This window comes from Ovis canadensis, chromosome 5, assembly GCF_042477335.2.
Source record: "Ovis canadensis isolate MfBH-ARS-UI-01 breed Bighorn chromosome 5, ARS-UI_OviCan_v2, whole genome shotgun sequence".
In the NCBI taxonomy this organism is placed as follows: domain Eukaryota; kingdom Metazoa; phylum Chordata; class Mammalia; order Artiodactyla; family Bovidae; genus Ovis; species Ovis canadensis.
The window spans coordinates 24,842,805-24,854,634 of record NC_091249.1 but is presented as its reverse complement, the minus strand read 5'-3'; the positions used below and the strand labels follow the sequence as shown (position 1 = coordinate 24,854,634).

Below are 11,830 nucleotides of genomic sequence, written 5' to 3'. Positions count from 1 at the left end.
AAATAAGCCCTGTCTTATTCACTGAACATCGTAGGTGCTCAGTAAATATTTATTGAATAAACGAAGACAGAGGTTGGAAGAATATGAAAGCCAGATCCATTCTATTCTTCTCTAATTATGGTCACAACACTCACGCATCTGAGGTGTATATGTGCCCGCTGTTCAGGAGCAGTACACTGTAAGCCTCAGTTTCACCACGTTTAAAAGTGAAGATAATAAAAGGGTCCATCTCCAAAACGGCTTTGAAAGTTAAATAACCTAAGGCACAGGAAGATGATACTCATATCTGACATTAAACAATTGTTATTACTATTATCTATAAAATGGGCATAACAGTGATCTACTACATAGGATTCTAAGTGCAGAACTGTTTCTGGTTAAGTATAAAGTACTATATAAGTGATTAATGTTGTTGTTATTACCATCATCATGATGTGGTTAGGCCGCCCGCCAGTCCATCTGATTTTGTTTTTTTCTCACGCCCCTCTGCACCGTGGGATCTTAGTTAGTCCCTGGACCAGGGATGGAACCCGCACCCATACCTCCTGCAGTTGAAGTCACGAGGAAGTCCTGAAACCACTGGACCGACAGGGAAGTCCTGAAAGATGTTTTAATCAATTTTATCCTTTTATTTTGTAACCCTTTCCTCAGCCCGGCCGGTGGCCCCAGGATGTTTGCCAGGTCCCGCTGTACCCAGACTGGGCGGGGATATCCTTGGGCGGGGGATTATGACCCTTTTGGACCACTGGCTCCCATCGCCCCGCCCACAGGCCAGGACCGCCTGGATCTCCATGGAAACCCACTAGCCACAAGGGGGCGTGACGCCCTGGAGACGGATAGGGTCCTCTGCCTATTGGGTCAAAGTCATCTCAGTGAGGGGCGCAAACGGGGCCTCTGACGGGTGCGTCCTTGCGGGAAGGCGGGAATACGGCGACGGGCCGCCGGGACTGTACCGTCTCTACCAATCAAGGGTCGAGGTGGCAGTGATGGACAGGCGTAGCGGGAAAAAGCCCAGAGTGCGGGCTTTCACCCAACCGGCGGGCCGCAGTGTCGAGCAACGGCCAATGAAGAGGCGGCGGGGGTGGGGCGAAGAGGCCGGTTGCTCCGGAAGTGGAGGGAGGGGGTGAAAATGGCGCCCAGCTCGAAATCGGAGCGGAACAGCGGGGCCGGGAGCGGCGGCGGCGGCCCCGGGGGCGCCGGGGGAAAGCGGACAGCGGGGCGGCGGCGGGAGCACGTCCTCAAGCAGCTGGAGCGGGTCAAGGTGAGGCCTGGAGTCTCGGAGGAGCGCGTCGGAGGGAAGGGAGGAGGGACGAGGGAGGCGGCGGGGAGGGAGGGCGTTCGCGGGGTGAGGGGTTGGGGGCGGAGCCCCGTGGGAGGGGGCTTGGAGGAAGGGGGTTAGGCGGGGCCCCGGGGAGAGAGCTTAGATTGGGGGGGCTGCGGCGGGAGTTTGGATGGAGGGAGTTGGGGGCGGGGTCCCTGAGAGGGGGCTTGGATGGAGGGGCTGGGGGCGGGGTCCCGAGGACGGGCTTGGATGAAGGGGGCCTTAGAGGCCGCTGGAGGAGTGAGGAGAAAGGGGGCGACGCAGGGTCAGACTCGTTTTTCAAAACCCTGCTCCCCCGGCCACTCCGTTATGGAGCCTTACCGCCCCCTTGGCACAGTCTCTGCTACCGGCTTTGGGATTCCTCCGCCTGGGGTTCCTCTCTCTGTCCAGCTCTGACCACAGGAGAGCTGGGAGTTCCTGTAACTGCCTCCCCCATTTAATGAGAGGGAGCTCCCTGGAGAGGGCCTGATCTTCAGCTACCTGAGCAAGGCTCTGTCTCCCCATGAGACTAAACTCTCAGCGTGCTGGAATCTTTTTCCCCGTCGGGTTGCCAGCTCTGGGAGGGCAAGCGTGTAAATCTGCTGTCAGGTCAGCAGCAAGTGGGGCAGGTCTGTGTCTCCGTGGGTCAGGGAGTCGTGCTGTCTTCTTCATCAGGCTGGGAACTGTGTGAGGGCAGGGCTGTGTCTTCTCCTTTTGACTAGAACTTCTGGAGCAGGGACAGTCCCCACCCTCAGCCTGATTGCTCCCTGGCTTGGGCTGTGGCTCCGCCCTTAGCTTGGAAGCTCCGTGGCCGGGTGTCTCCCGGTCAGTCTGAGCCTGGCTGACAGGGTTATTCCACTCTGGGATCTCCTCGAGGGCTGGGCTGCATCTCCCCCATTAGACTGGGTAGCAGGATCCAAGGTGCCCTGATTCCTCAATGCTCAACTTGGGCCTGCTCCCCACCCAAAACCTTCCTTGAAGTTTTGGGATGAGGGAGTCAGTTGGAGGGCAGCTGTTAATTGAGAAGGGGAAGTCGGGCAGGAGATGGACAGTCACTGGTCAGGCTTACCCCCCCCCCGCTCCCCCCAGGGACCTAAGCGCCCCGTGTATAGGCTGGTGGGTTGGAAACAGGTGAGTGGAGTTGGTCAAGCCCCCATCTCAGCCTCCTTAGTGATCCTCAATGTCCACAGCTCATTGTGCCTTCAAGTAGCCTTCAGGAAGACAGCTAGGTGGCCCAGTGTGGGCCAGGGGTGACTGGGGGAAGCAATGCCAGTGATAGTCCTCATAGCCTGGGAAGAGGAGCGTGTGAAAATGTCAGTCACTCAGTCATGTCCAACTCTTTGTGACTCCATGGACTATAGCCTGCCAGCCTCCTCTGTCCATGGAATTCTCCAGGCAAGAATACTGGAATGGGTTGCCATTCCCTTCTCCAGAGGATCTTCCCGACCCAGGGATCAAACCATGTCTCTTACATCTCCTGCATTTGCAGGCAGATTCTTTACCATCTGAGCCACCAGGGAAACCGCAGGCAAGAGGAACCCTTAGGCTGTGGAGTTGGGAGGGTGGCATGAGGCCCTGGTGGAGAGATAGGCTCAAGCCATTCACACCGTCCAGAGCTTGGACCACCCTGAACCGTTATGGTTGGTAGGAAGTAGGCCTGTGTGGCTGGGCTGGACCCCAAAGGTGTTGCTCTGCCTTGGGTGAGGGGAATGGGTGGGGGGGGCTGCAGGCCGCTTCTACCGCATGGTGTCTCAAGAGCCCTGGCTGCCCCTTCCCCAGATCAGTGGGCAGCTCTCTCCTCGCCTCTTCCGGAAGCTGCCACCCAGGGTCTGCGTCTCTCTCAAGAACATTGTGGATGAAGACTTCCTCTACGCAGGGTGAGGCGGGGGCCAGGCAGGGGTTGGCGGGGTGGGACGGTCGGCCGGCCCTGACCTGGCCATTGGCCCCTCCCTGCCATCCCCACAGACACATCTTCCTGGGCTTTTCCAAGTGCGGCCGTTACGTTCTCTCCTACACGAGCAGCAGCGGGGACGACGACTTTTCTTTCTACATCTACCACCTGTACTGGTGGGAGTTCAATGTGCACAGCAAGCTCAAGCTGGTAGGGTCAGGCCACCTCCCTTTCTGACCACATGACCCCACTCTGAGCCTCAGGTCCCACGGCCACAAGTTGAAGATAGTGTACCCGCAGGGCCGTTGTCAGACTCCAAGTGTTAGGTCGAACTGTAGGAAATTGCCATCTTCAGAGCCCAAAGTGGGTAAACGGCAGGATTTTCTATGGTCTGGCGGCTCAGGGCAGGAGGGACCCATTAGGTCTGTTAAAACCAAGCAGGCTGCCGTGCCTGGTTTAGCCCTGACTTTGACTCCTCGAATGTCCCACCCCAGGAGGTGAGTGCCGTTACCCCAGTTTCCACGTGAGTTCAGAGAGGTGAACCGGTCTCAGGGTGGGTCGGGCTTGGAACCGACGGGTCTGCTGTGTCCTGTCCTAGGCCTGGCTTCCCCGTGTCCCCCACCTGTGAGGGGAAATTCTTATGCGCCTCCTCAGCGTGTTCTCAGGATGGCAGAGCGGGGTGTGGGGTGAAGGCTGCTTGGGGCTCCCTGGCCCGAGACTGCTGGCCGGTGCAGCCTCAGGTTGGCCCTGGCCCGCTTGGACCCCACCCCCACGAGAACCTGCTGCTCAGGTCCGCCAGGTGCGGCTCTTCCAGGATGAGGAGATCTACAGTGACCTATACCTGACCGTGTGCGAGTGGCCCAGTGACGCCTCCAAGGTCATTGTCTTCGGCTTCAAGTGAGACTTGGGGATAGGGTGGTGGGGAGTGGGTGGGGGCGGGCGCCCAGGCCAGGCTCTGAGGCTCTGCCGGCCCCCAGCACCCGCTCAGCCAACGGCATGCTCATGAATATGATGGTGATGAGCGACGAGAACCACCGGGACATCTACATCAGCACCGTGGCTGTGCCGCCGCCGGGCCGCTGCGCTGCCTGCCGGGACGCCAGCCGCGCCCGCCCAGGTGAGGGCTGGGGGCCTGGGGCGCCGGGCCGCCTGCTTCCCTGCCCCGCGGCCACGGCTGAGCCTGCGTGGCCTGTGTCGCTGCAGGTGACCCGAGCGCGCAGTGTCTGCGGCATGGCTTCATGCTGCACACCAAGTACCAGGTGGTCTACCCCTTCCCCACTTTCCAGCCCGCCTTCCAGCTCAAGAAGGACCAGGTGGTGCTGCTCAACACCAGCTACTCTCTGGTGGCCTGCGCCGTCTCGGTGCACTCGGCAGGTAGGCTCCCGGGTCTGCCCACAGGCCCTGCATACGCGCTCCCAGCCTCGGGGCCCTGTGACCCAATTACTTGGCCAAGCAGCGCCTTGACGTCGGTGCCATCACTACCCCGCATCACAGATGAGGTGACTGAGACCCCGGAGAAGTGAGGTCCCTTGTCCAGGAAGTGGCAATGTGGGCTCCAAATGCAGCCACCCTGCCCCCCCACCCTGCCCCCCCACCCTGCCCCAGCACTGCCTACTGGAACTTTCCATGGGGCTAAGAGGGTCCATATCTGGGGTATCTGCCACAGCTGCCACCAGTAGCCACTTGACAGTGGCTCATGTGACCAAGGAACTGAGCTGTTTAATTTTAGTGATGTCAAGTTCAAATAGTCACATGTCCACCATGCCAGACAGTGCAGTGCATCCTTCTATTCGAAAAGAGAAAGGCTGATTAAAAACATAAGGGAGTGGTTAGTGGATAGAGGGCCATCTCTTGGTTTTGGCTGCTGCTGACAATGGGGCTGGGGGTGGGGGGCTCCTGCTCTCCCAGGGCCTTATGGCAACAGAGGGTGCCTGTGGCCCAGCAGCAGCCCTGCGCCCAAGCATGTCCCAGGCTTTAGTGGCAGCAGCTGGGGCCCGCCTGGCATTTGGGAAGGTAGGACTGGGTGGTTACCTCCCCTGGATCATCAGGGAGTGCCCCAGCATGCCTGTCTGTGGACAGTGTGCCTTAAACACATGTTCATGTGCAAAAGAAACACAAGGAGGTTTGTAACCTGTTACTGATGCCGTTTATATATGAGTTTAAAATGTGTTCCCGTTATGCCAGAACCCAGTCCAATAAAGATGACCACTGGGACTTCAGTGGTCCCGGGGGTCCAGTGGTTAGGAATTTTCACTGCGAGGGCCCAGGTTCAGTCCCTGGTTGGGGAGAACCTAAGATCCTGCACACTGAGTAGCATGGCCAAAAAAAGGCGTCAACTGCCTGCATTTAAAATGATTGCCCCTTGGGGAGGGAGGGGATGGACGTGAGAAGAGGATTCTGCATATATGCTCGTGTGTGTCTGCCCAGTTGCTTCAGTCATGTACAACTATGACCCCATGGACTGTGGCCCGCCAGGCTCCTCTGTCCATGGGGATTCTCCAGGCAAGAATACTGCAGTGGGTTGCCATTTCCTCCTCTAGGGGATCTTCCCAGCCCAGGGATTGAACCTGGGTCTCCTGCGTGGGCAGGTGGATTCCTTGCCTCTGAGTCACTGGGAAGCCATGGGTGTGTTATATATGTATATATAACTGAGCCCACAGACCAGCAAGGGGCAGTGCGCCTTGTCCTCGAGCTCTTCCAGGAGCCTCCCACCCCTGCCCTGGCCACCTGTACCAGCGTGGGCAAGGCTCTGCTTCTCGCCAAACCATGATCCCCCAACAAGCTAGGCCTGGACGGGTCAGCTGCCCCCACCCTGTTAGGAAGGACTGCACGGGACAGGATGTGGCCGTGTGCACACGGCCCAGGTGAGGGGCACTGTCAGCGGATTCGACACTCCTCTCACCCCAGGAGGGTATTTACACAGAGGGGGAGTTTGACGCGAACAGTTTCCACTCATCCGCCTCCTCTCCGGAAGTGCCACCACCCTGGCAGACAGCAGTGTGTTGGCATACTTGTATTATTTCTCAGTGTGACTTTGGACAAGTTCCTCTGAGCCTTGGCCCTGAGTCTCTGAACTGAAAGGACAGCTCCCCTCTACAAGGGCTGCTTCTAGGGGGGCCCAATGGAGCAGGGCAGGCAGAGCCCAGGGCCCGGTGGCGGTGCTGCTTGGTGGATGCATTGGGTTCTCCACACTGAGATTCTCCACAGGGAGATCTGGCCCCCGTCAGGTGGAGCCACAGAGAGGCCTGGGATCCGGCCAGGCTGTGCCTGTGCTGGTCTGTCTTGAGTTGAAAAGGCCAGAAGACAGTGTGGTAAACTGTCAGCCTTCTGTGGCTTATGTATTTGACTGTGCTGCGTCTTCACTGCCGTGCAGGCTTCTCGCTAGTTGCGGAGAGCGGGGACTGCTCTCCAGTTGTGGTGTGTGGGCCTCTTGTGGGGCGGCTTCTCTTGCTGTAGAGCAGAGCCCCCAGGTGTGCGGGCTTCAGTAGTTGTGGTGCGTGGGCCTCTCGTGGGGCGGCTTCTCTTGTTATAGAGCAGAGCCCCCAGGTGTGTGGGCTTCAGTAGCTATGGCTCGAGAGCACAGGTTCCGTTGTGGCGCGCAGCCTTGGTTGCTCCTGGGCATGTGGGATCGTCCCAGATCAGAGCTAGAACCTGTGTCTCCTGCATTGGCAGGCGGATTCTTTACCACTGAGCCACCAGGGAAGCCCTTATGTAGCTTTTATCTTCTGTCATCATCATAGACTCTCAGCTCCCCAGTTCGGTTCAGTCGCTCTGTTGTGTCTAACTCTTTGTGACCCCATGGACTGCAGCACGCCAGGCTTCCCTGTCCATCACCAACTCCCAGAGTTTGCTCAGACTCATGTCCATCGAGTCCGTGATGCCATCCAACCATCTCATCCTCTGTCATTCCCTTCTTTTTCTGCCTTCAATCTTTCCCAGCATCAGGGTCTTTTCTAATGAGTCAGTTCTTCAAATCAGGTGGCCACAGTATTGGAGTTTCAGCTTCAGCATCAGTCCTTCCAGTGAATATTCAGGACTGGTTTCCTTTAGGATTGACTGGTTTGATCTCCTTGCAGTCCAAGGGACTCTCAGGAGTCTTCTCTAGCACCACAGGTCAAAATCTTCAGTTTTTCGGCGTTCAGCTTTCTTTATGGTCCAACTGTCACATCCATACATGACTGCTTTTATCCATACATGTCAGCTCCCAAGGGCAGGGAATTTTGCCTTATTCACTCCTGTGTCCTCAGTATGGGGCATATGGCAGGTGCTTAAGAGGAAGGTTTGAATGAACATGTGTGTGTGTGAGTCCTTTTTCCGTTTTGGTTGGTTCGGACTGATGTCAGCATATGTAAGTCTTCTAGAAGGGCCTCCTCTTGGATTTCTAAGATCCATGCCACCCCCCACACCCCCGCCACCCCCGCAGGGTAATGAGGGAGGTCAGGAGAGCGTTCTGACCTAAACTCATCTATTGACTTCTTCTACCTCCTTCACTTTTTATGTTCCAGGAGACAGCAGCTTCTGCCAGATCCTATACGACCACACCACCTACCCCCCGGCCCCTCCCAGCCCCCCTGGACCCCAGAGCCCAGAGTTGCTCCCTGTTCTCCCCAGCCTCTGCCCTGAAGCGGCCCCAGCCTGGCCCTCTGGGACCCCCGATCCCTCGCCCGCCATTGCCAAAGCCAAGGAATTTGTGGCTGACATCTTCCGCCGGGCCAAAGAGGCTAAGGGTGGGACCTCGGAGGAAGTCCGGCCAACCCCCTGCCCAGGGCCCTCAGGCAGCCGCTGCCGCCTGCCCTCTGAGCCCCTTGGCCCAGGTGGGGAGGCAGTGCCCCGGGACAGCCCCCCTGCAGCAGAGGCGCCCGCCCCGGAGCCTGGATACATCAACTACACCAAGCTCTATTATGTGCTGGGGTCCGGTGAGGGGACGGAGCCAGAGGATGGTGAGCGGGAAGCCCCTCTGGTGGGCAGGGCCCCAAGCATGGGAGGCTGGCCTTGAGAGCCTCTAGGCCTCCCACCGCCATCTCTACCCTCTTGTCCTGCCCACTCAGAGTTCGAGGATGACAAGATCTCCCTGCCCTTCGTGGTGACTGATCTCCGTGGTCGCAACCTGCGGCCCATGCGGGAGCAGGCCGCTGTCCAGGTGGGTGTGGGTGGTGGGGAGGCCAAGGGGTAGCTCCTGGGGCACCTCCTGGGATGGCGGTGGGTGCAGTTCTCCCCCTGCCTTTGTCCACAGGGTCAGTACCTGACAGTCGAGCAGCTCACACTGGACTTCGAGTATGTCATCAACGAGGTGATCCGCCATGACGCCACTTGGGGTCACCAGTTCTGCTCCTTTAGCGACTATGACATTGTCATCCTGGAGGTGGGTCCAGGTGTCGGGCAGGGCAGTCCAGGGCCTCCCCGGGTCTTGGTGGCACTCTCAGTAGCTGTCACGTCCAACCCCCGCCCCCCAGGTCTGCCCAGAAACCAACCAGGTCCTCATCAACATTGGCCTGCTGCTCCTGGCGTTCCCATCCCCCACCGAGGAAGGCCAGCTCCGGTGAGTGGGCAAGGACCCGCCCTCACCCTTGCCCAGCAGGGCCTGCTCTCACGATAGCTCAGTGCGGGGAGCTGGCATATGATAAAACTCCCCTTGACTCCCCAAAGCTTGGATAGGCTATTCCATTATTGTTCCAAAGGTAAAAGCCCCTTAGGGTAGCCTGGGTTCAAGCTCAGGGACCCTGTAGTCCCCCACTTTCTCTTGTGCTAACCAGCTTTCCCTCCTGTAGACCAAAGACCTATCACACCAGTCTCAAGGTGGCATGGGACCTCAACACAGGCATCTTTGTGACAGTCAGTGTGGGTGACCTCACTGAGGTCAAAGGGCAGACCAGGTGAGGCAGGGTCAAGGCGGGGCAGGGCTGGGTTGGGCCCAGGGCTGGGAGAGTCGCTCATACCCTCTTCCTCAGTGGCAGCGTCTGGAGCTCATATCGCAAGAGCTGTGTGGACATGGTCATGAAGTGGCTGGTGCCTGAGAGCAGCGGCCGATACGTCAACAGGATGACCAACGAGGCTCTGCACAAAGGTGGGGCGCTGCCCTGACGACAGTTGGGGACTGGGGTCCTGGTCCTGGGGCTGGGCGGGGCCTGGAGCGGGCACTGATTGCCAAATGTTGCTGAATGGAGGAGCTTGTTGACTGAGCAGTGGCATGGGGGTGAAGGCGAGGGCAGCCCAGGCCAGGGCCAGGGCGCCAGCTCAGATGTGGCACCTGGCGGCCCCCCAACCTTCATTCATTTATTCAGCAGACATTAATTGAATGGCTGCAGGCCCGAGGCAGAGATAACCTGCATCTGCCTTGCTAGAGCCTTCTGGGCTGCCTTCAGGTCAAGGAAAGAGAGAAGCCTCTCCTGCAGACTGGGCCAGCTAGAGGTTCCAAGGCCTTGTCCCCACCTTCCCCTGCAGGGTGCTCACTGAAAGTTCTGGCAGACAGCGAGCGATACACGTGGATTGTGCTGTGAGAGCCCGGCCGCCCTGGACACTGACTCCAACTACCTCCGCGGCCTGGGAGCTGGCCGCCTTCCTGGTAGCCGCCGGCCGGCCGGCCAACCAACCAACCGACCAAGCGATGACCGGCACTAGTGTTAGGCTTCGGGAAGGGGGCTGGGCCGGGCAGCCCCTGGTGGCCTGAGAGTCTGGACGCTTCTTATTTATGCCTATTTAAGTGGGGAAGGGGCAGAGGGAAGAGAGCCCGCTGCCCCGCCTGCCTTGAGCGCCCGCCTTCACTCTAAGCTGGGTGCGGGCGCTCGTTCCTCGAGAGTTCGCCCCTTTCCTCAGTTACAGGTGTGGACATGGCCCCCCACACAGCCCAGGGAGGCCAGATGGATCCCAGACCCCTGCCCCGACTACCCTCCGTCTCCCCCACCTGAGGTGGAGAACCTAGTGGCTGTCACACCTCCCCCTCCTGGCCCTGTTGTTCCTCTTCACATAATAAATGTTTTATTTCTGAACCTCACCAGTTCCCTTCATTGCCTGCTACTCATGAGCTCGGGGCCCAGCTGGCCCCCCGCCAGCCCCCAGGCTCCCACCAAAGCCCGGCAAGTCAGCAGTAGCCAAATATGACAGTGGAATTTATTGTGTTTTAAGAAAGACTACAAAAAGATAGAAAACAGCTCGGCACACTAGACTACCACACGTGTGGACACTTTCACCGCCAGAAGGGAGGCCCAGAGGAGTGGGAGAGGGAGTGGGCAAACCACTCCCAAAAGCTGTAGCACGCGGAGCACACAAAATAGTGATTTTTATACAATAGGTCAGGTTCTTTTTTTTTTCTTTTTTCGCTTTTTGCCATAAACATCTATCTCACAGGTTGAAAACACTGAGAAAACCGGAACAGATAAGGCCATGATGGTTGGAAAAAAACCCAACAAGTTACCGACTCCGCTCACAAATCGCACAATAGTCATGGGGGGGGAGGGGGCAGAGGTCCCACACACGGAGGAGAAGCATGGTCTCCAGGAGCGGAGGTGGGGGTTGAGTAGGAGCGTGGAGATTCCATTACAAACCAGCGGCAAGGGGGTTTGGGGGCTTGGATACAAGCAAGCGGAGCACCCAGCCCCGGCTGGGGCAGGCGTGGGCACTCTGGGCCCGCTGCCTGCAGCAGGCCCCTCCGGGCTCTTCGCCCGGCCCAGCCTGCTGCTCTTTGGAAGCCAGAGATGGTGCCCCTTCTGCCCTCCCCCTCTGTCCAGGCTGGGCAGTGCCCCCTTCTGGGGCTGTGGGGCACAGGAGGGTCCAGCGCTGGACAAGATGCGACACCCACAGCTTTAATTGCACTTATACCAAGGAGGGGGAAGCGGTGGGGTTACTGAGGGAGGGGTCCCGGGGCTGCTGCTGCCGACAGTGGTGGGTCCCCAGGTGATGCCCACCTGCGCCCACCCGGGGCTCAGGGCTGGGCCCAGGACAGGCTGTGCAAAGCCAGCGAGCTGAATAAGTTAACAGTTCTGCAAGGTAGGGGGCCTGCCTGCCTGCCCCCTGGGGTGGTGGGGGTGGGGCTGGGGGAGGGAGAGAGATGATGCAGCCTTTGGGGCCAAGCTGGCTGCCCCAGGGGGCACCTGGGCACGGCGGCGGGTTCCTTAAGGCACGTCTTTTGTGTCAGAGTTTGCAGCTGCGGCTCCGCCCGGCCCTGTGATTGTGCGGGCCCCAATGGGGGGGGGGTACCCCCTAGCCTTCCCTGTCTTGGAGGCCCCCTCCTGGCCCTGGCCGAAGCTGGAGCGGTGACAGCGAAGCCACAGAAGCTGTGAGGGACCCTGGCGAGGAGGGGCGGCGGGGGAGGGTGGGCGGGGAGGGGAAGGCCGCGGGCTTAGCTGGAGGGCAGCGCCTGCACGAAGAGGCCGCGCGCGTCTGTCCGCGCCAGCTTGGCTGGTGGCTCCAGAGCCTCAGGGCCCAGCGCGGGCGACTCGCCGCCGGCCGTGAGCGAGATGTCCTGCGGCAGCTCATCCTCGCTCTCCTCTTCTTCCTCCTCCTCCTCGTCTGGGACACACGGACCGGGCCTGGCTCAGCGCGGGGTGGCCGCGCCACCAGGCCGCTACGCGGTGCCCCAACTGGCGCCTCCTCCATCCCAGCCCCCCTGTACAGACCTCCGGACTCAGGTCCTGGCTTTACCT

The 11,830-nt window shown here is 59.3% G+C and overlaps 2 protein-coding genes across 5 annotated transcripts in view; one reads left to right on the top strand and one right to left on the bottom strand.

Annotated features, from left to right (window-relative positions):
* Positions 1 to 1,094: 1,094 nt before the first annotated feature.
* Positions 1,095 to 10,177, top strand: DCAF15 (DDB1 and CUL4 associated factor 15). Its single transcript, XM_069590893.1, has 13 exons — positions 1,095 to 1,261; positions 3,080 to 3,177; positions 3,266 to 3,401; positions 3,982 to 4,088; positions 4,169 to 4,308; positions 4,395 to 4,565; positions 7,697 to 8,131; positions 8,240 to 8,331; positions 8,425 to 8,553; positions 8,645 to 8,730; positions 8,960 to 9,064; positions 9,140 to 9,255; positions 9,633 to 10,177. The coding sequence occupies exons 1-13, from the start codon at positions 1,130 to 1,132 to the stop codon at positions 9,686 to 9,688; spliced, it is 1,803 nt and encodes a 600-aa protein (XP_069446994.1). The 5' UTR covers positions 1,095 to 1,129; the 3' UTR covers positions 9,689 to 10,177.
* A 107-nt stretch (positions 10,178 to 10,284) lies between these two features.
* RFX1 (regulatory factor X1) overlaps positions 10,285 to 11,830 on the bottom strand; it is a 33,280-nt gene continuing 31,734 nt past the window's right edge. For all 4 annotated transcript variants that reach the window (XM_069590877.1, XM_069590878.1, XM_069590879.1 and 1 more), the window contains one exon: positions 10,285 to 11,696. In XM_069590877.1, the coding sequence (XP_069446978.1) occupies positions 11,527 to 11,696 (170 nt within the window). In that variant the 3' untranslated portion in view covers positions 10,285 to 11,526. The remainder of the gene's footprint in view (positions 11,697 to 11,830) is intronic.